Source organism: Battus philenor, unplaced genomic scaffold (genome assembly GCF_028537555.1).
Source record: "Battus philenor isolate CCGP_79_NKW_IND1 unplaced genomic scaffold, ilBatPhil1.0.hap1 SCAF_16, whole genome shotgun sequence".
NCBI lineage: Eukaryota > Metazoa > Arthropoda > Insecta > Lepidoptera > Papilionidae > Battus > Battus philenor.
Genome location: NW_027181678.1, coordinates 10,716,108 through 10,741,493, shown reverse-complemented (window position 1 = coordinate 10,741,493; position 25,386 = coordinate 10,716,108). Strand labels below are relative to the sequence as shown.

The following is a 25,386-nucleotide window of genomic DNA, read 5'->3' as shown; positions in this document are numbered from 1 at the left end:
CTCAGCATTACCATTAAGAGAATATGTTACGCAATTAAGAGTCAACTTAATTCTTTTAAGCTAAAAATTTAGTGGCGCTCATTTAAACTTAATTGCATAAGATCTAAGTAATTTGAGCAGTTGTCGCAGACGATAGCTTCAGATAATAAACACGTTCATATAATTAAAAAATTGAATAGGCAAAAAAAGATTTTTCCAGAACTATTCATATTTATGAAAAGATCGACGCTCTACATACAACTAGTTTCGCATTCATGATTTGTCGTATAAACATTAGATGTATAATACATTTGGGGTTTGCAAATGACCTCATTTCCGAGTAATCGAGTCTTTCGGAACGGCGACAAGTTTTTCATCTGTCCACGTTTCCGTGGAAGCGACCTGTGACCTTTCCGAGAGAACATTACCGGCCACTAACCTGGCCAGCGCTGCCTCGAACTGGGACAAACAATGTTATCGTATTGCCTTTAACTATATGTTCCTAAGTTTAAACGGGTATCAGAAAGCTTTCTGCGCATGTTTCTTCTTATTAACGAACTATTAAAATTAATCAAGATGATATTATTAATATTAACCAAGCACTGAAACAGATATGTTTAAATATGTGTATATTTTTTATAAGTATAGTTTTCTTTTGTGTTTGTGTATCTATTTTTTGCAATAATATATAATAATATAAGGAACTATCTTCTACATGAATATAAATGAATCGCCAAATGGGTTGCTAAGCTTTAAACTCAAAAATGCACCAATTCGGCTATTTTTTAAAAACTTATACATTTATTTAATATAATTTATCGCTAAATGTGTTTCTTAAGTTTAAAACAACTCGCCTTAATAAGCTAGTAGTTTTTTTTTCATATTTTCATTAAAGAAATTTCCTTTAAAAAATTAAGAAATTTATTCCGCACAATTCATCTCTTGAATTATAAATGAATGAATCATTTTAGTCCTCATTTTTATTTTTTATTATAATTCAATATTTTTTGCTGCTGATTTTTGCTGTACGATTTTTTATCTATCGTTTCGCAGTAGTATTTCACTCGCGTTAACAAAAGAAAAGAAGACCGGCAAGTGCAGCGTATGACATACTCCCACATGATCCACCGATGACTTTATGTCATTGGAATCTATGGGGGACGTCAAGCCCATCAGTTGACGTCCTATGAAATAATTTTTACTTTTTTTAATAGCAATAATTATAAAAACACGTGACGTTTATTGAATAAATTTTCTGAGTTTAAATTTTATTTGCTATTAAGAAAGTCACGATAAAAATTAACAAAATAAATTTGAATTATATAGTTAACAATAATTATCACATGTTTGTTTGACATTAAAAATAATTTTTGATAAAACTGCAACATGCATTCCACGAATTCTATACTCGCGAAACATTAACGCATACCTGTTTTTGCGACCTACAAACAAACTTCTTGATACTGCCTGAACATACGACAGCTTTGAAAAAACTGGCTCACTAGTTTAATTTGACTGGCGCGCCGCATACAATACTGAGAAATTAATACCGGTTGAAATGAAAATATATCATGAATAATACAGTTGGAAATAGAAACACTGGGTGTTGTAGTTCTACATTTTTTATTCAATGGCCTATGATTTCGGAATAAAACTGTCAAAATATGTAAAACTCCAATATCTCTTTCGATCGAATCAAAAGTGAGATCTGTAGAGAAACAAAAGTAAGGGACATAGCTTAGTGAATTGAGAAGTTAAAGTAACAGTGGACAAGTCACAATATCACGTGCAGCAGACGGCCGAGGGGGCCTTAGTTTTTTGAGTAGAGACCACGTATCGGCAATCGCAACGTTAGCTGCTTACCACCGTGTCTTGTTAGAAACCTATGGTAGAGGCCGATGTCAAGCCGTGGACATCCTGTGACAGATAATGATGCCGATGAAGCGGTGTCCGGAACTCCATAAACACGTGTCGTCAAAGAGTTTCTCAATTAATTTGAGTAGTTGTTGATTCAAAACAGAACGATTTAAAACAAAAAATTAATACTTTTTATTCAAAAAAAAAACGGGTTTGTTTCATCATCAAATATAAAAGTTTTATGAATCTCTCTCAAGGCCATGTTTAATGTTTGAATGAGATATCAAAAAAACGCAAAATTTACAAATGAATTCTTTATCTAAAATACAACATCATTTTTGTGACATTCTCTATAATAAACTATGTTATTAGCAAAAATCAACTTATAATATTAATTATTTGACAAAAACATTTATTAACACTTTCTAAAATTTTCTTCCCTTTTAAATTTACAACTACAATAGACTGGTTAAGATTAAATTATTTTAATGTGCATTCATTATTAAAATAGATTGATCAACAAGTACTTACCAAGTTTGCTTGTCTATGGTATCATGATTGTTATCAGTCTTATTATAGAAAAATATAACATTTTTAAACCATGTTTGCCATAACTTTAAAGGGAATGTTAAGCCTTATTTTTTTATATATTTGAGTAAGATGAATATATTTAAATTTCTCTTGTTTTATATCTGTTGGATTAGATTAAAATGTTATTACCTGGCAGTATCTGATATACTGAGATCATTGTAGCAATTAGTATTAACAATTAAGTCATGAAGCTTTATATATGTAATTCATATAAGCCTTGATTATTCACAATATATACCTTTTCATACACCTTAAACAATGGCTGCTTATACTTTAATATTCCCTTATTAATGCTACAGCCCTGCTATTAACTCTAATCTCTAAATGATTCTGATCACATACTGAATAAGTGTTAATATCTTTTCAGAGAAATAACAACCTCCTAATTATAATTGCACTGTTATACCTAGACTATCTAGATTCCTAAAACAGATATTATTTGTCTCATTTGAACTGCTTCAAAATAATCTCTGTGGGTGTATAAACCAAAAGCTTAGAAAAAAGAAGAGAAAATTAGTTGAAGCACAGAGATTTTAAACATTTTTATCATTTTTCTTTATGTATTATAATACCCAACACAATATACAGACAAACATGATAAGGGTAAAATACTTTTTAATTTAATAAATTCAACCTAATGTGCTATAAGTTGACAATAAAATTTGTCATTAAATCAACTTATTCAGAAATTTTGTATACTTTTTTCTTAGCAATTTACAAAATATTATATTCACTTTTAAAATATTATTGTAATATATTATTATTACTCTAATAATAATTATTATTGAATAAAAATTGGAAAGTCTTAATATCAATAATGTTCACATTACATTCATATGATTTAAAAAATCATTATGAAAATATATATCAGTACTTATTTTTGAATTTTCTAACATTATGGCATTGAATGTATAAATAATTTATATTACATTAATATTAAAATACTGTGATTATTATCAAATCAATACGCGTTTACTAGTTTATCTATAAATAATTACGATACGTAATCTTAAACCTTTGAGCGGTCTAAAAACCGGCAAATTATTCCAAGCACTTTACAACCTCTAATATTATGATGGTACTATGTTGTATTAAAAAGAAGTAAATATTTTTGAATTTATATATCAATTATTAAAAGTTTCTACTAACAACATAAATAAACATTGATATAAGAATAAAGACTACTAAATATTTTCGTTCTTTTATGACGATATTTCGTGTTTAAATAAATTGAAAACATTAAAAATGAAAGTTTTTACGCTTATGGACATAGCCTATTAAATATTAATGATTCAAATCATTTTCTTTTATTGTTTAGAAAGAACTTAACCAAAGTTACGATACAAACTGACAACCAAAACTTACCATCTTTGACATTCTTCGAAGATTGGGATGATGATACTCCTGGTATTGTTTTCTCACTAGCACAGTACATTGTAACAGAATCCACAAACTTTTATGACTTAATGTTTCTCATTTAGAATAATATTTTATGTTATTATCTTAGAAATTATAAGATAACGCAATACATTCGTTCGTAATGCGATACACGGCAGCCATTCTAAATTCCGATTGTAAATATGGCGACATAGATAATAGAAAATATCGTTGAACTAAATATAAAAGTTAAGTTTTTACTTTAACTACCTCTGACTTCTATTTTTTACAGATGTCAAATATTTGCACTTTTTACGACCACGTAACCTATTCATATAGCATCGCTACAATGTTTATTGTAAACGTAAACAACTGTTAAGTCTGTGTAAATAAACTAATTTTCGTTTTGAAAGAATTCGCTCTTGTAAATCTTTTTACGAATCCTTTATTATTTAGTCCTCCTCCTAGTATAGTATTAACATGTAATAACCGAAAGATTTTGGCAATGTTTTGACTAACATTTGTGAATCTAAATACTTAATTATTTATTTTAAACACGTTGCTACAATTTATTAGTCTATTGTCAGTCTATTTCATTTAACTGTCAAGTGAACTGGTCTGTCAGTGATTAGATAAAACTTAATTTGTGCTCAAATTTATTCCGATGAAACTTTAATAACATTTCGTTCAGCAAAGAAGACTCTTTTAGTGCAATATGATGCAACATCAGTACTGGGTCACAAAAAAAACTGTGTTAAAAAAATTAGGTACAAAGGAAGATGAATGTATCATAGCTTCCGACGCTGAACTCGACGCGAAATTGGAATTATTTCGATCAATATCTGATAGCTGCCTCCAATTACAACGAATTTTAGATCAATATCAGGAACGAGTTTGTATTTTAGCTCAAGAAGAAAATTCTTTAGGTAAGTTCTTAAGAGATGCGGGTAAAGGCACAGAGGCGTCTGGAAAACACATGGTATCCGCCGGTAAAGCAATTTCATACTCTGGACAACAGCGTTTATCAGTTAGGGGACCTTTGTTGAGATTATATCATGAGGTAGAAACGTTTAGATGTCGCGCTATTAAAGATATGCGAGCAACAGTTGCAGCAATGGAAAAAGCACGTATTGAATACCGTGCAGCTTTAAGTTGGATGAAATCCGCGAGTGCACAGCTTGATCCAGACACAGGCCGAGGCCTGGATAATTTTCGCAAAGCCCAACGCCAAGTCCGTGAGAGCAAAAGAGTTTTTGATAAACTTACTTTAGATGTTTTACAAAAGGTACGTATAATTCTTGTTATGTATGTGAAAATTTGTTTATAATTAGTATGTGCGCTGAAGAGAATTTTAAGTAATACACAGGCAGTTCTATTTACAAATTTAAAAAGTAATAGGCTTTTGAGTTTTAATACAAAACTTATTACTATGGTATTACCTGTGAATTATAAAATATCCTTTGAAAAAGTAATGGCTTTTATTTTTACTTATTACAAATAAGTAGGCACTGTTTCATTACTCACTTTATATTTCCCATAACTGGTATCATTTGAGTAACATGTTCAGTATGGGAATTTATTTTTAAATATTTTATTGCAGATTGACCTCCTTGCTGCCGCAAGATGTAATATGTTTTCTCATGTTCTATCAACTTACCAAAATTCGTTTTTAAACTTCTCCACTAAAGTAGGCCAGACACTACTAGCTACAATAGATTCTATGAGTGCGGCACCACAGTATGAATTTTGCATTTTAAAAAGTCTACAAGAAGGAGATGGTAAACAAGAAGAAATGACTCCTAAGGATAAAGATCAAATGTTATTTTTCCAGGTAAATGTTACAGATCAGATTTGAATCAGTATTAGAGGTCGCTGGAATGGAATAGCTCGTGAATAAATTTTAACCAAAGAATTTCAATGTTCTTAAGTAGTACAAAAATCAACATAAATTAATTCTATGGAAATAAGAGATTTTTTAAAAGTATTGAAAAGTGCAGTAAGGTATCCTATGGCATAATGCTGCAGTGTACTGCTGTATGCCTCTATGCTGTAGGATGCTGCTATATGCAGCAGAGTGAAGCTGTTTAACATATTTGTGTCCTTGCCACTTAATTTAAAACTAAAAGGTGCATCAGACAGCTAGTGCTGTGGAACTCAAGCATGCCACAGCATTCTTCGCCATGTTATGGGATGTCCTGGAAAGACATTTGAATATTAATAAATCAATGAGCACTAACTATTAGTAAAATACTCTGACATTCCATCCTGAAGAGTTTTAAACTACCTCTAATGTTTTTATGAAACTAATACTTGAAAATTTATTTAGTTCTCTAAGTTTGTGTTTTTTTATTAAGTATTTATTATCAGCAACTGTATTTCATACTGCTACATTATATTGACTTACTAAAATAAGTCAAGATATTGTGTAAGCTGAATATATTTACTTCTGCCAGAGAGAAGGTGGCAGTTGTGCATCTTTAGGAAATAAGCTTTGACACACTAATTTTACTTTGCTGCTTAGACATACTAGCTTTGGCTTACTAATGATTTATGTCATTTAATGACATCCTTTATCTCATTAACATTATTTGGTCTATTGTAAAGTCAATGTCCATAAAGAGTTATTCATTTATTTATGTAATTTTCATTGTCATTTATATTGATTATGTATATTCATCAAGAAAGGATTTTCAGAAGACCCAAATATGACAGAAACTAGACAAATTGAGCTTGAATAAAGTGTTTATCTTCACCTTTAAATTTAATAAAAAAAATTTATATTTAATAACAGCCTAAAAGAAATTCTATGAATTAGTTTTTATTATCACTTTCTGTGATATTGGCAGCATATGAACAATGTGATATAAATTTGATGTTACATATAAAATAAAAATATTTTTGTTTAGGATGATTATAAAGATGAATCTCCAGATACTGATAAGAATGAAAGTACAAATATTAAAACTGAAAGTGTAAACCAACCGTCCATTGAGAATAAAGATGAGCCGACTACTTCGAATGAACTTATCAATACAAATATTTTGGAGGAAAATGTTACTTCGGTTACTGAAAATATAAGCTCGGATCTAGCAGGCATTCATTTAGACTGTGGTGACCTACCTGCTAATTTTGGATCATTCATGCCTTCACAACTACTGCAGGTATTTTATTTACATGCTTTTACCAACCTATAAATTCAAAGAAAATGAATATGGTGATGATTCATGTTATTTTTAAAATTACTAATGAAAAAACTTAAACAAAATTGTTTAATTCAATCTTGGAAGCAAAATATGAAAAATAAATTAAGGATTAAATATGAAGAAAGTATTTTTCCACTAAATATTAATTAGTGATTGTGAATATTTGTATAATATGATGGATATTATCCATAAAATAATAAATTTTCTAAAATAAACAAAATGTACATATGTTGGGGTAGACCAAGTAGGGGATGTTTGTGTCGAGCAGTGGACATCTTGTGATTGAAAAGATAATGATGAAGAATAAAATTTTTAAATGTATATAAACATTACATATAATTGGTGTTATATACCGGGGTAGATTTTAATAATACAACTTTTATCTACCTTTGACATAAGAAAATCAGTAAGTTGTATTATGAAAGATGACTTTTTGTTTACTAAAATAATATATACAACAATCTTTAATATGGATTGCTAAAAGTGCAATCCTTGTAAAAGTTTCTATTATTTTATTAATTTTTCTAGATAATTAATAGGCTTTGATAATTATAATGTTTAATGGGAAAATTGCTGAATGTTTACTTAAAAAATTACAAATTCATTTGCAGGATTTCAATACCACAAACTTTTTGGATGGACCACTAACACCTATAAATCCTAATAATGTGAATGCCACGTCTCATCAGAATGATGTGAAATCTTCAGTGGTACCAAAGAAAGAGGACAAAGCGGCTTGGTTTAAGCTATTTGCTGAACTTGACCCCCTTGCTAACCCTGATAACCTTCCCGGTTCTAACTCGAATCAAAGTCATGCTGCTTAATGTATTAGAATACAGGGTTGCCATATTTAATAATATCATAACATTGATGATAACTCATCAAATATAAACATAATTCAAAATTTACCATTAGTACAGGTGGTGCTATGCAATTTCATAAATTTTAAAATTCGACAATAAAAAACTTAATTGCAGATACATTTTATACAGTTACACAGTGAAAATTAATTTATGTTATTACAAAATTGTATTTTTGTTTTAAAAACGGCAACCCTGATATATTTATAAAATTCTCTTATTTCTTCATTATGCACTTTATTTTGAGCTACTTCTATATATGTTATTATTCATGTTTCAAATTAATATAACTTTTTGAGCAAACCATATGAGAGAAAATCATTGGTTTACATAAAAAATATATATTATAGATATAAGTCACATTCCAATAATAATTTAAAAATAGAATTTATTTAGTTTAACTAATGTGGAACTTTTTATTTACATATATTAATTTTTTAATATATTTTAAACAAATAAGGCTTTTGAAAATTTTTAACTATCATCAGAGAAAAGCAATCCTAAATTTTTCTAATCTAAATAATTACACAACAACTTTTCTACTATGTTAAAAATAGGTCAAATTGATAAATGAAGTAGAACCATTGAGGGATTTGCACACAGTTTAGTGACACCACAATCTGAAAAAAAAATTATTTTAAATAACCTTTTGTGTTTTAGTCTTTTGTTTATAAAAATGGACAAAAGGTAGGCTTTCCCAAAGAATAAGATTTAGAGATTATATATATTATTTAGTATTCTTATAACCTTTTCTTAAATTAAGGCTTGCATTTATATATGTATGAGGAATGACAGTTTTGCTTACAATTGAACATTAATTGATTGTTTATGAGTTTGTAATATCATATAATAAATTGTTATCCTTATGTTTTATAAAATGTATCTAGTCATTTAAACCAAATTATATTCTTAATGCAAAAAGTACATTTAACAAAAGTTTTTAATAATGTATCAATAAACAGTAATATTTCAGAGTGCGTTTTCTTTTGCATAGTTAATTATTAGAATATGTTCCGCCTGAAAACATTTTTCAAGAACATAGAATCATTTCGGATTTAATAATAAAAGTCGAAAGTAACTTAAAAACAAATTAATTCAAAAAAATTGACTTAGTACATACTACCTAGTCAATGAAATAACTTTGACTAATTTTAAAGTGAATTTGGTGTAGAGGGGATCATTGGGTATAACACTGAAGTCTCTATAACTTAATAATTTAGGTCTGTCAAAGGCGAACTTTGAACGGCGAATGGACTTTTAAAGCAGCATTGGCAAAATTATTTGAAATTTGGTTAGGCAGAGACTATGGTCTTTAAAGGTGAACCTCAATGGAATGTAACGAGGCCATCCCAAACCTGCAATGCAGAATTTCAGCACCCTATACTAGGCAGAACTACTGGCTTTAGGAAAAGGAACAGGGTACGAGTACAGCAGTTAAGCGCAGTCTGACGGTAATTCTGAACGACTCGCGGTTTACCTTCCAAACTATCGCAATACCGAACACGCTCCCTTGCAGTGTTAAGAGTGAAAGAGAATATTATGAAAGCAAGAGAGAATGGAAAAAATGTAATACAACTTTACATTCTGAGATGCGCAGGGGGGGACGGAGAGGAATGAGAGGATCAGTTGGCCTAAAATGCGATCCTCGAGAGTAAAAGGTGACTCAGTGGCGTACCTAGAGCTTTTGCCGCCCGGGGCGATCTCCAGTTTGCCGCCCTTTCTATTATATGTCAATCAAATAGTGGTTTTTGATTTAAAAAATATTGATGTGTCACTTCAAAGTAATCATATAAACTTTTCAAAAGAAATGACATTTATAAACTGACATCAAAAAATTTTAGTTAGGAAAAATTGCCGAACAAAGTCGTAAAGATCCTTTTACGAATTCAACGAATTTTAATAATACAATAAAATAAAATTTTTATCTTGTTCTTGAATTAGAATCCAAAATTTACACTAAAATGCATTTATATACACCGAGGAATAATATTCGAAATCATAAAGTTAATCATAATTTACATAAATCAAATATTAAACTTATAATAATCATTTATTATTCAAGAAAGAAAATAAATTTGAAATGAAAAAGTTGCTTTTTACAACTATAAGTAAATATAAAAAATGCCGCCCCAAGATAAGTGCCGCCCGGTGCGGACCGCACCTACCGCCCCCCCCTAGGTACGCCACTGAGGTGACTTGAATATGAGAGATACCCGGTTTCATGCGTTAAGTGACAGCTAAAACTGAATACGCTTGGTGAGTGGAACAGGAGTATGTGGAAGGCGAGACCGGTTCGGCAATGCAGAAGTTCTTCCCGTACACTGAGTCAGCTTATGGCATACTACGTGCAGTGTACACGTGCCTCTTCCAAATGTTCACGAGACACGGGGGATTCTCAGTTTACCTATATAGGTTTTAACTCAAGGAGAGTCCCTCGTGCTTCTGTGACCCAACGGTGGACCAGACCGTGGTGGACGTAGTCACTTGTTGTCCCGTGTACATAGGTCAAAGAACGGAATGCGAGTTTAAGTTGGGAAGAAAAATAGACTGAGAGTATCGCCTTCAAGGTTTAAGACGAATTTTGTCCAACATTCCTAAAGTTTTACAGGAAAGCGGTATGGAAGGTCATACGACTAAATAAGACTCAAAAATAAAAGAAGGGTTCAGGTATATATAAGCAAAAAGAAATTTGAATTAAAAATCAGAAATTATAAAAATAAAGTTTGCTGTCAAATACGCTAGTAAAAATTAAAAAGTAAATAAAATATGGAAGCGTATATGCACCAGCTCGGAGTATTTTTCTCAATCTTATAGAGCAAGGGATGTTATAAAACGTCTAGTCAAATTAGTGCAACCTTGAGGTTATTATTATTATTATTATTAGTATTAAAAGAGCAAATATAAATACTGCCAGAGCATTCAATTTTACTGATTTTTTTAAGTTATAATTTCTTATCGGAATGTTATGATAAAATTTACAAAAACTGTTTACTAATTTACAAAATTTTTAAGTAATCGTACTAATTAATAGAAACAATAAAATTGTGCTCTTGTCGAAGGCGCTATTTTTTTTAAAAGAACCTATTAAAAACCTTGTTTTTTATATTGGTTTTATAAAATTTTTCCTAAGGATGTAAACTTAGGAAACCTGGACTTATGTAGAACATCAACGCGCAATACTATATTCTTGACTTGTCCTTTGCTGTCATTCGTTAGTGTCATTTTGTCGCTTGTATTCGAATTTTGTGGAATTGTCTTACGTTACGCTTTTTAATGTAATATAATAATTAAAATAGTTGTTAATTAATAAAAAATTATTTAACCAATTTACAGTAAAAATGTTAAATTCATGTTAGTATTTATTTAATAAATATTGCGTTTCTTATGCGTTTGGTGCAAATATGTTTTAATTTATAATATTCTTGTATTTGATTAGTCTTTCGTGGTCTTTTGGGATCTGAAGAGTTGCCGACAAAAGTATTGGAAGTGCGATCAGATAATTACATATCGAGACCTATACATTACAGGGAGGATTCTATACTACTTTACGGGCCAAAAATCCCCCCCGATCCTAAGAATCCCAAAGATAAACATTACGAAATAGTGCTACATAAACCATTTACCGAAAGCTTACATCATATGTATAGGTTAGTATTTTCATCATTTTTTTTATTCCATGAGTCATTGACCGTGATACATATTTCTGATAAGATGTTATTCACATTTTCAGTTTATTTCGATCAGAAGAATTAGAAAGCTCAGAAGAGAAATTTATTGTTTTTAAAGAAAGAATACCCCTCTACATAAAAATTACAAAAGAGGTAACATTTTATTCACTGTATAATATTATTAATTTAATACTTACCCAATAAATAATTACAATTTTTTTAAACATATTTTTTTGTTGTATATATATATATATATATATATATATATATATATAATTATATAAATATATGTAATTATATAAATATATGTATGGATAGCCTGTTTAATTATTTCATGAGTTCAAAATTACAAAATATCTTATAAACTGTAATTTGTTGTCTGTTATAACTTAATGTTCATGTTCTTTATTAAATTAAGAGCCAGTTGTTTTGTTAAAGAAAAACGTAATTTTTGTTAAAAAAAAATGAAATCAAGGTGGTTTTACAATAATCTCATATTTTTTACCATAGTTATTAATGAAGGAAGTATTTTTATAACAGTAGATAAAAATAATCACTTGTTAAAACATGTAGAATCTATGATGTAATAGGTTTAATTTCATTCATTTACATATTTCACAAAAAAAAAATAACCTTATTATGTGTATTCTTAAATAATATCCACATTAAATATACTTTTTAGAACCTTATAACAATTATTAAAGAAAGTTTCAGGGTATCAGTAACAAATCGGTAAATAATACTACAATCTGATTATACTCTTGTATCACAGATTAGGTAGTTAGCTATACCTAACAAGCAGTTTAGTGTTATTGGTCAGACTATATTAGTGAAAGTACTATATGTATTACCTATTAACTCATTTATGATTTTATTGTATTACAGAGAGTTCAAGTTATTGTAACTTGTCACAACATATAGTCACATATAAAGGATTTATTTTTTTATTTTAATTTTTGGGGTTTTATAACTACTAAAGTGACTTAAACTTATAAGACAGTAATAAATGACTATTGAAGCATTTATTAAATCAGAATGTTACAGGCAGTGAAAGTTAAGACAAAAAACATACTCCTGTGTGAAACCAAAACAGTACTATTCATTAACATCATATCAGTAAAAAAATGCCTATTGAAAGGCATAGGCTGAGACCTATTTAGTGAGCCCAAAGCTCTTCACAATAAATGGTCTTGTGCTTCCTGCATCCAGTGAGTTACACCAACTTTAAGTTATCAGTTCACCTACTGGAGGCCTAACCATATCACTTCTATAAGTTCCTGGCTACCACTCAAGGACCTTGGCTCCAATGGCTATAGCTTGCACAAGTGACATACTGACATAATTACAATTTTCAGTGTTCAGTGCAAACATTACAGAAGTTATGTGACACACTATCGGAACACCGATCATGGTCAATAGCACATTTGGTTGCACATTTTGGCCTGTATGAATTATTTAATGATCCTGATGTCCAGAAGCACTTGGATGATCCAGACCCAATAACAGGAGCGACTCCATTAATGGTGAAATCTTATTGATTTAACTAACTTGAATTATTTAGCATTAAACTTGTAGGGCTTGTTATAAAAATGAGTCTTGATGTATCTGTGAATATATTTCTGTTCATATAAACTGGATATTATTATATGTTGCTATTCATTTCTATGTCTAGCTTATTAGTGCATTTAATTTTTTTCATACATTTATGATGCCTACCTGATGATTAAAAATTTCTGAAGGATACTTTAAGTATTTATTCATGTAATCCAGTGAAGTTTTTTTTTAATCACATTCAGGCAAGATGTGATTTCTTGACCTAACAATTTTATTTTTCCTGATTTATAATATTTACATATTTTCAGCTTAAAATATAAATTCTATAAACATCTGTTGTAGGTAGCAGTAAAGACAGGCAATGTACGTATGGTACAAAGTCTACTCTCATTAAACTGCTGTCTTGACAAAATTGACACAGAAGGGAATACTGTTTTTCATTATGCAGCAGCAAGCAATAAAGAAATTATTAATGTAAGTGTGTAAAATTATTATCTGTTCAGTTTTAATTGAATTTTTATTCTCTGTGAATTTTTGTTTTATATCTTATATATAAATCTGACTAAACAGTAATATGTTTTACAGCTATTTTTAAGAATCTATTGAATCATTTAACAATTTTTTAAACAAGGATTTTATTAAAAAATGTGAGAATTCTTAATATCAGTATTAACCTCAGAATCTTAATCTCAGAATACGGAAATTATTTAATTGATAAGGCCTCATATTTAAAGCAGAGGTATTTAATTCATAATGTGGGTCTTTGATAGGAATAAAAATAAAAATACAGTGTCTCTATGTTTTAACTTCACAACCAGAAAATAAGTATTGTGGCCAATATACTGTAATATTTGCAGAATTCTATATCCCGGAACTATGACCGTAAAATGATGTCACTTGATAAATTTTATGTGACATATATAGGTCATGTCATTGTTTCTCATTAATCACTATCTATCTATGCATAAGCAATATACAAATGATTTTCATGATTATTTTCAATTAATTTTCCTTAATACTACAAGATTTACATTATTACAGGTGCTGTCAAGTAAAACTGCTTCATCCCTGAATATCTACAACAAACAGGGCTACACCCCATTGCACATGGCTTGCTTAGCCAATGCCCCCGATTGTGTTCGTGCTTTGCTTCTAGCAGGCGCAGATGTTAATTTATCAGCTGCCAAACGATCGCACCCTTCAAATGCTCTTCCAGGTATTTAAAATTTTAATTTGTGTTTATCCTGTGTGCTGTATTTAGTTTTAACATTGGTTGAAAATAACTGATATAGCCAAGCAGATTGACACATTGAAGTAGCAGTAGGCAGACCACATTGCTTGCAAATCAAATGCCCACTGGAACCTTAAGGTTCTGGAATGGAGACTTTGAACTGGCAAGCCAGACCATATTTACGTTGGAAAATGCTGTATGAAGACAGCTACTATTCGGTCTTATTGGATATTGGAAGAGATCTATGTAAAGCAGTGGACGATCTATGTCTAAAATGATGATGAACATTTGTGATACACAGGCACATGTTTACTCTTAATTTTATAATGATGTCATGTTACAAAGTTCTTGTAATGTTTGTTTTGAGATTGGGCGCATATTTATTAGGGGGACAGGAAAGTGATGTCGCTTTCTTAATTTGAATTCGCACAACTACACTTTTATTTCTAATCAACAATATCACCTTCAATTCACCTTCGTTATCAACAACCTTTTGCCATCTATTATACAAATTTTTAATGCCGGAGCGGTAAAAATCAATCTGTTTTTCTCTAAAATATGTCGACAGAAAAGACATTACTTATTGGTCCCTCTAATATATAATGTAATTTACCTACCGAATCATATTAAGATATAGCGTGAATAAGTAATATGAAAATTTTAATGTAACAACAAAATTTACAAATTAGTACAATGCTACAATAGGGTATCTTGTGATTCATTGAAATGATTGTTAAAATAATGAATAGAGGATGATGCGTTAGTGTCGATTCTTATTTCGTATTAAAACAATAGAGTCATAATTTTTATATGGAATGCCTGGGGCTATGACAACTTGGACAAGTTAAAAGTGGCATCACTGTGCTAGAGATGTAATGTATATAATAATATACTTAAATTTATAATGTATTTAATAATCGTTTTAATAATTTTTTTCAATTTAGGTTATGAAAAACATAGTACTCATTTAACTTATTTTCAATGGATTAAATTTAAATTTTATTTAAATTGGTTATTGATTAATTAAATAATGCTCCCAACTTTAGGTATAGTTGGAGACATAGTCCAAGACAACCAGCCTAAGCTGTATCAGCAAGATATGAAGCATGGAGGGACTCCTTTACATTGGGCGATATCCAGGGAAGTGATAGATGCCTTAGCTGACAAAAACTGCGATATAAACGCTTTGAACTTCGACGGAAGGACTGCCTTACATGTTATGGTTCAACGAGGGCGTCTGGATTGCGTTATAGCATTGCTTTCAAGGGGAGCGGAACATTCAACAGGCGATAAAGAAGGGAATACGCCACTCCATCTAGCGGTGAAACAAAATAATATATCAATAGTGCAGGCCTTGATTGTGTTTGGAGCTGATCTAGAAGCGAAGAATAACGCCGGAGTCACACCGCGACATACGGTGCCCGCGGAAATGTCGAACAGCGTCTATGACAAGATTCTGTATATTCTACATGCCGTGGGAGCTCAAAGGTGTGACAAATAAATATAAGATATTATTAGTTTATAAATAAATTTACACCAATACCTTGCTTTCCGTCGTTTCGGTCTGCGTTTTTTCCAAGATGTGTTAGATTTTCGAGGTTGCGTAGTTTTGGGTTCGAGTCTTTAATATTCTTTTAAATTTTCTTTTTATTCTAAAAGATGGCAACACTTGTTTCTAATTCCGCTATGCCATCAAAAATCGGGTATTCCTTTACTAAAAATCACCGCAATTTTCATAGTTTTATTTTACGTGGTCTGCGATTGAACAACTTTATTAACTTTGTGTCGTTTTTTCAAACTTACCCAGGGCGCAAAGTGAGGTGGTGTATCGTATTATGTATACTTTTGGACATTTATGACAGACCAGACAGACAGATAGTGTGTGCGGAGGAAAAAGAAAGTATACAATTGAAAAGATGCACACGTTATATTTGAGGACAGATGCCTTGATGTTTGTCTGTATCTGACTAGGCGATCGGCAGTTGCGCGACTTCTGCCCATTTTATTCACATGAGCACCAGTCACTGCAAATGTTTCAATGGTTTTCTCCACAGCATATGTCGAAACTTTCACTAATCTGGTAAATTCTACTTTCCATGTTATAGCCTTTGGATTTTTATCCGAGTTTCACCTACTGTATCTACATATACTTTACAAATAAACAACACTCAACACCTTGTGACCACGAGACAAAAAAAAAAACCGACAAATATATCGCATTAATTTTACCACAAACATCGATTTTCATATATTGCAGTCCACGTGTCATGGATCCCTAGTAACCCTTATCTATTGTTTAGAATAGTATATTATTGTCGCTAATTGTATTGGTGAACAGATAATTAATTTTTACAAAAAGTTTTAGAGTACAAGTGCGTTAAGGGAGTGCTTAATATTTTTGGGTAAGGCTGTATGTTGAAAAATATTTTAATTTGATCTTTGTGCATTGAGTGGTGTGATCTGGCTGCAGGTGTCCCTCGGACGTGACAGGCTGTGGGCCCAGCTGTTCGCCGCGCGGCGAGTATAACGGAGTGCCGCCACCGCCCGTGCCCGCGACGGCTACGCGCGAGGTCATCAGCGACATGCTCACCTCTGCAGCGGTAGTGCGTGCCTCGCTCGACGACAACAAGAAGCAGGGCCGGTACACAAACCTTTCATTTGTAACACCTAAATCTTTTGTACCTTCTGGATTTTCGGCAACAATGGCGAGCATATGTAATGTGTTTGCTTTTTTCATTTATTCATATAACTCACCCTGGTAAAAAATAACTTTAATAAATATCTTTAATTAAGTAGGTGAGGAATTTTCACTATTAAAAAATTAATGACACTATCAGGATTTATATTTAATAAACTTTAAAAATTTCATCTTTAAAAGTCATTACTTCGTAAGTATTGTAAAACCATTCAGTTGCCTACAAAAGCGTCACAAATTTTAGAAATAATAGAACAATATAATATGTAACAATTAGGGATTGTAGTAGTAAAAAAATCTTCTGAAACTTTTCCAGTCTCCTATGCCTTGACGGCGGTGGCATCAGAGGTCTCGTTTTAGTCCAACTTTTAATAAACTTGGAAGCGGCCATTGGCAAGCCTATAATCCATTGCTTCGACTGGGTTGCGGGTACCAGCACCGGAGGGATCCTGGCCTTGGCACTGGCCTCCGGGAAGACTTTGAGAGAATGTCAACAGCTTTACTTCCGTATGAAGGAGTTTGCGTTTGTCGGGATGAGACCATACCCTTCCGAGTCTCTTGAGAATATTCTGAAGGAATGCTTGGGTGAGTGAAAAATTATATTTATTTTAGAGCGTCTATTCAGTCATTGTCGCGATCTTTGGGGGAGGCCTTTGCCTCGCAGTGGGCGTCTATCGGTTGATATAATGATGATGATAAGAATGAAGGTAAAGAGTGCCTTCTCCCTCGGGAAGTGGGCTATAGGGTTGTCTTTATTTCCGATGCCTTCAGCTTCTAACAGCGCTCTGGTGTACATTTATAAACATCACTTTAAGTTTTTTTGCCACGAGACGCGTCTTCTGGTAAAATACAGTATTTTTAAATTATCTCCATATTAACCAGTTTTAGTATTGGTGCTCATATTTACGTAAATTATTTGCTATGTATACATTGTTATTTTAAATAAAAATGTTATAAATTAAATTATCCTCGAACAATTTAATGTAAATACAGCTCATAGCAAATAATAACAATTCATAGCAAGCTGGAAAATGCGCAAAGTGTAAATAGACATAATATTTTCTGTAAGGTCTTAAGTTTGTTTTTATTTTTTTATTATTTTTATTACATAGGAACTTTTTACAAAATATTAGATAACTTACATAAAAAAGATAAATGAAATTGATAAAGTCGTTTAAAAATTATGTTGTGAGGGAAAATTAAGATTTCATTTTTTACTTAAACAAAAAGTATACCTTTCAATTTATGGCCCTTAAAAGCTAGACTCAAAATGTTCTAATATCTTCAGTAAGTAAAAAACGAAATAAAGTATAAAAGATGTACACCTATGTTTTTCTTTGAATTAATCTTTCATGTTTCATTATATTTTCCAGGCACGGAAACAGTAATGGCGGACATCAGCCACCCGAAGCTACTGATCCTCGCAGTGCTGGCTGACAGGAAGCCGGTGGACTTGCACATCTTCAGGAACTACCAGTCCCCCCAGGAAATACTCGACCAGTATAACGGAACCTCGAGTAAGGTTCAAATCATTTACTTTCATTAGCAATGCAATGGTGGACAAATGGTTTAAACCTGTGAAGAAATTCCGAGGCCTGGTATGTTTGAGCTATAACATATGTTCAAGCAGTATAGGAAGAAGATCAAAGTCAAATAAAATTTCTTATTGCTTAATATAATTCTTATACAAGAGGAGGTTGTTAGAACAGAAAAGATATTACTCTGTGTGGAAATCAATAATGCTATCTATTACTCGATTTAAAAACATGATATTTTCCATTTTCAGCCTCTTATATATATTTACAATATAAATATATACAATATATAATAATATATTGTAATTGATAGCGGCTTTGGGGATTTCGTAAATTTAATCCTTTGTCTAGTTTTACACTTATAAAAGATATTGTTTATAAAAATTGTTTTTTTTTTATATATTCCAAATCTTGAAGATGAAATTTCTTAAAATCTGTTAAAAGCTTTTACACTAATAAGTAACCTACCCTACTTATTTGTTTCTACGACAACCAGCTTTTCCTGACTGGTTGCCTCCATGCAATATGGCCAAGGTAGCCTAGAACCTGCCTATGGCAGAAGGTCCCTCCCCTGGTCTTTATACGAAGCTGATACCTTTTACTGTATCTAAAATACCCAGTTTGGAAGTCTAAATAATGAAAATGTATTAAGCAATATTTATTTATTTTGCGTCATACTAATAAAAAATCCAACTACAACACAATTGCATGCTTAAGGTGTGTGAAATATTTATGTATATTATAATATGTTTCATGTTATGTAATTGGTGCGCACTTAGGCCCCCGGGCGGCAGGCGACGCGGACACGCAGACGTCGCTGGTATCGCTGGCGCCACCGCCACCTCCCGCCGCTCAGCTGGTGTGGCAGGCGGCGCGGGCCACCGGCGCAGCACCCTCCTACTTCCGTGCCTCGGGCAGGTCACCCGCACTATTCTTTTATTACATTCTCTTCTCAACACCTTGCACTATAACTCGCTATGTCCGATACCAAAGCCTACTGTCCACGGCACGCTTTCTTACGGCATGTTAGACGTACGGTTAGTTAAGTTTGTTTCTTTTTGACCTGGCTTACACTGCTGCACAGGTATCATTTGCAGATTCCGAGGGGGCGATTAGACCAAAACCTCTTTTAAAGTAGCGAAGTTCTAGGGCTTTAATTTAACAGAATTATGGAGGTTATGTAGTTTTGTTCGTGTCTATGTCAGTGCTCTTCGATAACCAACCACGTCAATCTCTGCAATAAGTTTCACTATGCTGTATTCTTTTTTTCATTCGATAGACACCCACAGCGAGGTACAGACCTCCTTCAAAGATCGCCGATTTCTAGCTACCTTGACTATGTTTGCTAAATGAAGTTGGTGCGGCTTGCTGCTAACACCTAACATTGGGATCTTGTCGACCTATGTGTCTCCAAAGCGGTTTGCTACTGCAATCTCGACAACAGGTTCCTCGACGTAACTTTGTTCACTGTTGGTAAGTTGGTAATTGCGCATCACTCACTCTATAACTCTACCCCCAAAAGGGCGCTCATCAACCCAATGGGCAGACTCTGTAGTGTTGGCCTGGCAATGACGGAAACAGAATGGCAACTCGAAGAGAATTGTGGAAGCGGCAACTCGTCTAATCCTCGACCTTTCCAAGAAGGAACAATGATAAGCGATCAAAAAGATTGGGTTAAGCACTATTGGATTCATAAAAAATTCCGAAACGGTCAACCCCTTTTCTCAAATCAAATCTGACAAATCAGTTGAGTGTAGCACAAAGGTATTTCATCATCAGTGACCATCAGCGTTAGCCACGTTCTGTCCTTACAGACTATTTCGGCCGCGAATATTTAGGACCCTAAGGTTGAAAAAAAACTGTTTATTGCTTTCAGATATCTCGATGGTGGTCTAATGGGCAACAATCCGACGTTGGACGTGCTGACGGAGCTGACAGAGTTGCGGCTGGCATACGAAGGCACCGGTCAACACGAGGAGGCCGAGAAGACTAAACTTAAAATTGTTGTGTCATGCGGCACCGGTGCGTAGAACGTCATCATCATCATCGTTTTGGACATAGGCTTTCTTATAAATTTCCAATAAGAACAGTGGGAAGTGGCCTTTATACAATGACTTCCAACTTTCATAACGTCTCTTCAAATCGTGAGTGGATGTTGTTGTAGTTTGCCAGTACTTGGTAATATTTCTGAATTAAGGTTAGCGGCCATCAGTTCGGCGCGCTATGTAACATGCCCACTGGAACCTCTTGCCAACTCTATTATACAAACAAAAAGTGAAAATAATAACAGTATTATTTTTTTAATAATTTTTTGTATAATTATAGTATTATTTTTATTATTTATAGAAATATATGGAGTAAAATTAATGTAAGATAAATGTAAATAACCCAAATTGATATCACAAACGCTGCCAGTGAACTTACATAACCATTTAATACTTGAAATGTAAAAGTAATCAATAAATTTAGATTTTTTTTTATTCCTGTTCATTTATAAAAAATTGTAAATATAAAATATAAAAATGTGGTTTTTCTGTTTTTAGAACAACGCATTAGTTTATTTGAAGCATATACCTACATAGTCGAGAGAAATTGTCTTATAAATGAATTATAAATAAACGTATTATTAATAATTAGTTTTATCTGTTCACAGGACTCATCCCAGTGACAAAAATAAAAGACTATGATGTATTCAAACCGGAGAGCTTATGGGACACGGCGCGGCTCGCTTGGGGCCTTACTGCCATTGGGAACCTGTTGGTAGACCAGGTATTTAAAAATGTTTATATATAAATAAACAAAAATATGTTATATAAAATATTTTCCATTTCTCTGGGCTAAAATAGAAATATTAACTAATTTAATTGATATTAGCAAATACACTAAATTTTACTTACAATATACCGCCTGTAGGTACTGAAATATGCAAGGTTTTACAATTTGCTGACCTTCATATGATATTATCTGCCTACTTACGAATTATGAACTCCAATTTGTTGTTACATCAAAAAACTTGGTGGTCCACAACTTGGAGAATCAATGGTATAAATGTGTGTGGGTTGTGTGTGTACCAGGCGACGCAGACAGACGGGCGCGTGGTGGAGCGTGGGCGCGCGTGGTGCGCGTGCATGGGCGTGCCGTACTACCGGTTCTCACCGCGCATGTCTCGCGACGTGGCCATGGACGAGCGCGCCGACGACCGCCTCGTCACCATGCTGTGGGAGGCGCACGCCTACATGCGCGAGAATCGCGACCGAGTGCTTGAGGTCGCCGCGCTGCTTGACAACGGTCAGACACTTTCTTATACTATTCAGATTTTGATTTACATCACACCCAAATGTAAAACTTAAGGCAAACAGTAGCTAACTTTGGTTTTCTAAAACAATGACAAAGACAGTTTATGTGCCAAATCACATGCCGGGATTTTAACTGCATTGTTTAAATAAGTGCAATTCCTAAAAATGAAAACTTATTCGCACTGTTAACGCGAACGGACTGAAGGACCAATGTAACGTCAGTATTCAAAGACTAATTCACCGGTTCGATTCCCGGAAGGGTATACGCTTTTCTTACTTGAAATATTAAAAAAAACTACTCTTGGACAGAAAATCCATGACCCAGTGACGAGCCATACCATCTCTCGGAGAGGTAATTGTTTAACTGAAAATATTTAATAACAGCGCCAATGCTATGTAATAATAACGATTTATACTTTGATGAATGATAATTACTACTTATTTTATTAGGATTTAACAGTACAAAGAGTAGTTTCCGGTATTTATGTTTAATGAGTAGTGATGTTATCTATCCTACCTGAAAATAAAACACTTATGAATACATGACTTTTGCTTATGTAATGCTTGTATTGAAAAAAATTACTTTATTTAAATACCTACTAGAAAAATATCATAGAGTTCCAAAAGTCAAGCGGCGTATTGAATGGCACACTGTCGTGGCAACACTATTGAATGCGGTGTATTCTCGGAGAGGTAATTGTTTAACTGAAAAATATTTAATAACACCGCAATGCTATGTTATAATAACGATTTATACTTTGATAAATAATAATTACTACTTATTTTCTTAGGATTTAACAGCTCAAAGAGTAGTTTTCAGTTTCCGGTATTTATGTTTAATGAGTAGTGATGTTATCTATCCTACCTGAAAATAAAACACTTATGAATACATGACTTTTGCTTATGTAATGCTTGTATTGAAAAAAATTACTTTATTTAAATACCTAATGGAAAAATATCATAGACTTCCAAAAGTCAAGCGGCGTATTGAATGGCACACTGTCGTGGCAACACTATTGAATGCGGTGTATTTGAAGGTGAATCCCTATCAAAGAAGGTTTACCAAAGGACTTCCCTAAAAAACGTTTCGCAGGTTAACAGTTTTGCCATGTCTTCTAGTGTGGTATCTGCAGTATATTTTTGTTCCTGTAAATAATGTATTTATCAGTTAATTACTTTAATAAACACACATGTAAATTTGTTTCAGATGTAACAAAGTAACCGGCAACTGCAGGCGTACGAATTTAATTTTCAGCGAGATAAATATTTATATTAATATATATATATGTACTAGGTATACCCATGATACGTTTTGAATAATTTAAGTTTAACTTATTCTTTCTTTATTAGTAGGAATACCTCATTTCATCTAATAATTAGTGTATTTTTTGTGAACGTATTTTTTAATAGCCAATTAAACGTCCTCATAAATTATTATTATGGTGGATTATATTTTAAACGGGTATTAAAATTTTAGTAAGGAAATATGTTATAGTAGTGATGTTGTATTATGTCCGTGATTCTTATTCTTTTCAGCTGATAGATGCCCATTGCAGGACATAAACCTTACCAAAGATAGCCACAATGACCGGTTTTGCGCTCCCAGCTTCCAACGACTTCTCGAAACCTTGACTATGTGTCAGTTTACCTAGAGGGGGGCAGCTACCATTGCCACTAGACGTGAAATTCTGCGAGGTACTTCGGTGAGCTTAGATCTTCCGCCAATTTACTTACTTTCTGATTCGATTTCGCAGCGAAACTCCGAGCATAGCTCCCTGACTCCGTAAGTGAACACGTCTTGGATATGTAAGTCATCACACAGGACGTCAGAATATCAAAGACATTCGTCTTCCGGCGTTGTGGTATTTTGGACAAAAAGATGTTCGGAAGCTTCCCCCGAACACTGCCTATCCGAGTTGGAGAGACGAGTGATCTCTTTACGAAGTTGACTTTACCGAGCTGGATGGTTTGTGCCTGATGTATATAATCGTTTTGAACATCGAGCGTAGCACCTAAGGCTTCTTGAGACGACACGGCGTAGACAAACGACATCAACTTCGTGTTGTTCATATTTATTTTACTTGCTCTACTGAGATCTTCGAGCATTGTGACCAGGTACTCCAGGTCTATGTTTATATGTATGAAATAACACTCGATTTATTTAAGTTGAATTTAATGTTAGAAAACTTACTATTTATTTTATAATTTGTTATTGGGTTTAAGGGATGTTATTTAAAAAACTAAAATGTAAATGTAATATGTTTAAAGGCTGATCCTTTGTCGCTTTTGCAACAGAAATCTGTTGTGTGTTGCATACATATTAAATAGGATTTTAATTTACATTTTCAACATTATATAACGGCCCAAGTAGTTGTCATTAACTATCATTCCATTTTGAATTAAATTATTTTGAAAGGACGTAACACTTTTTGTTTACATCAACATTAAAGTGATTAAACTGAAAAATATATTTACGTATATAGAGTGCTATGATTTATCATAAACTTTTGATTAAAATGAAATTTTCAGAATCATAAGTAAAACTATATTTAGTAGCAAAACATGAGTTCTAACATATAATGAAAGTGATTACGGATGTTGTTGTTTGGTGTAAATGTTTATCATTTTTGTTTTCGTTGTTTGACATGTGAGGAGTGGCAAAATAAAACATGATAATTTCAGGATGTTTAACTTTTCGCAAAAAATCAAAAACCGGCAATAATTTTTCCATTGTGCAATTATAAAAATATGGGTTTTAATAATTCTGAAATAACTGTGAAAGTTTATTATATCCTTTATATATTTGTTGTGCGTCTATTGGTATGTACAAAAATAGAAATATCATGTTTTGTATCAAATTGCATAAAAATATTAGGTCAACTTTAGAAATATGCTTATCACAGATGCGAAATGTGTTTTGGTCCGATTTTATTTGTTAATATTTTATAACATGGAAATATTATTACTTCAGGAATAAGCACTATTTGAACCTCACTAACCGATCAGGCGTAATTTTATATATATTCTGTCTAATATCATTGCTAACATATTTTGTTATGTCACTTCTCATAATGATCACAATGCAGTAAATCCAGTAAGGCTATATACAATCTTTACATTTTGTTTCTATGTTGAATGTATGTGGATATTAGATAATACATTATTCTAAACAAGTTTAAGCTTAATGCTTTCCTGGTATTTACAGGATTATTTTCAAACATCACAATAAATTATAATGAAATGTGTTTTTATATATCATGAATTTATGAAATAGTTTCAAAACGAATGTGTTTCATGTTTTTTAGTTGATCTCTTGTACTGGCGCACAATTTGATATTACGAGGAAAAAAAGAAGGAAAGTTGAAAAATATAATCAATTTTACTATTGTAGAATATTCTACCATGTGTAGCTCTTTACGTAAACGACAATGTAACCTTAGGTGTTGATCGTGCATTTGTGATATGTATTGTATTATAAGAGATTAATATATATATATAAAACATATTAAAGGAAAATTTGTTTGATTGAACTGAAATAAC

The 25,386-nt window shown here is 32.3% G+C and overlaps 3 protein-coding genes across 3 annotated transcripts in view; 2 read left to right on the top strand and 1 right to left on the bottom strand.

Moving 5' to 3' along the window:
* Positions 1-3,988, bottom strand: part of Eip63E (cyclin dependent kinase Eip63E) — a 108,318-nt gene extending 104,330 nt beyond the window's left edge. Inside the window, exon 1 of the mRNA XM_068762060.1 lies at positions 3,793-3,988. Coding sequence (XP_068618161.1) covers positions 3,793-3,862 — 70 coding nt within the window. The 5' untranslated portion in view covers positions 3,863-3,988. The remainder of the gene's footprint in view (positions 1-3,792) is intronic.
* Positions 3,989-4,412: 424 nt separating this feature from the next.
* On the top strand, positions 4,413-8,758 carry ICA69 (islet cell autoantigen 1-like protein). Its single transcript, XM_068762362.1, has 4 exons — positions 4,413-5,089; positions 5,405-5,635; positions 6,711-6,965; positions 7,619-8,758. Exons 1-4 carry the CDS (start codon positions 4,520-4,522, stop codon positions 7,829-7,831), a joined length of 1,269 nt encoding a protein of 422 aa, XP_068618463.1. The 5' UTR covers positions 4,413-4,519; the 3' UTR covers positions 7,832-8,758.
* Positions 8,759-11,117: 2,359 nt separating this feature from the next.
* Positions 11,118-25,336, top strand: iPLA2-VIA (calcium-independent phospholipase A2 VIA). Its single transcript, XM_068762064.1, has 15 exons — positions 11,118-11,218; positions 11,304-11,514; positions 11,598-11,688; positions 12,891-13,058; positions 13,432-13,563; positions 14,131-14,305; positions 15,367-15,808; positions 16,791-16,961; positions 17,332-17,600; positions 18,389-18,532; positions 19,330-19,468; positions 20,427-20,572; positions 21,204-21,319; positions 21,625-21,838; positions 23,054-25,336. Exons 1-15 carry the CDS (start codon positions 11,206-11,208, stop codon positions 23,065-23,067), a joined length of 2,445 nt encoding a protein of 814 aa, XP_068618165.1. The 5' UTR covers positions 11,118-11,205; the 3' UTR covers positions 23,068-25,336.
* The last annotated feature ends 50 nt before the right edge of the window (positions 25,337-25,386 follow it).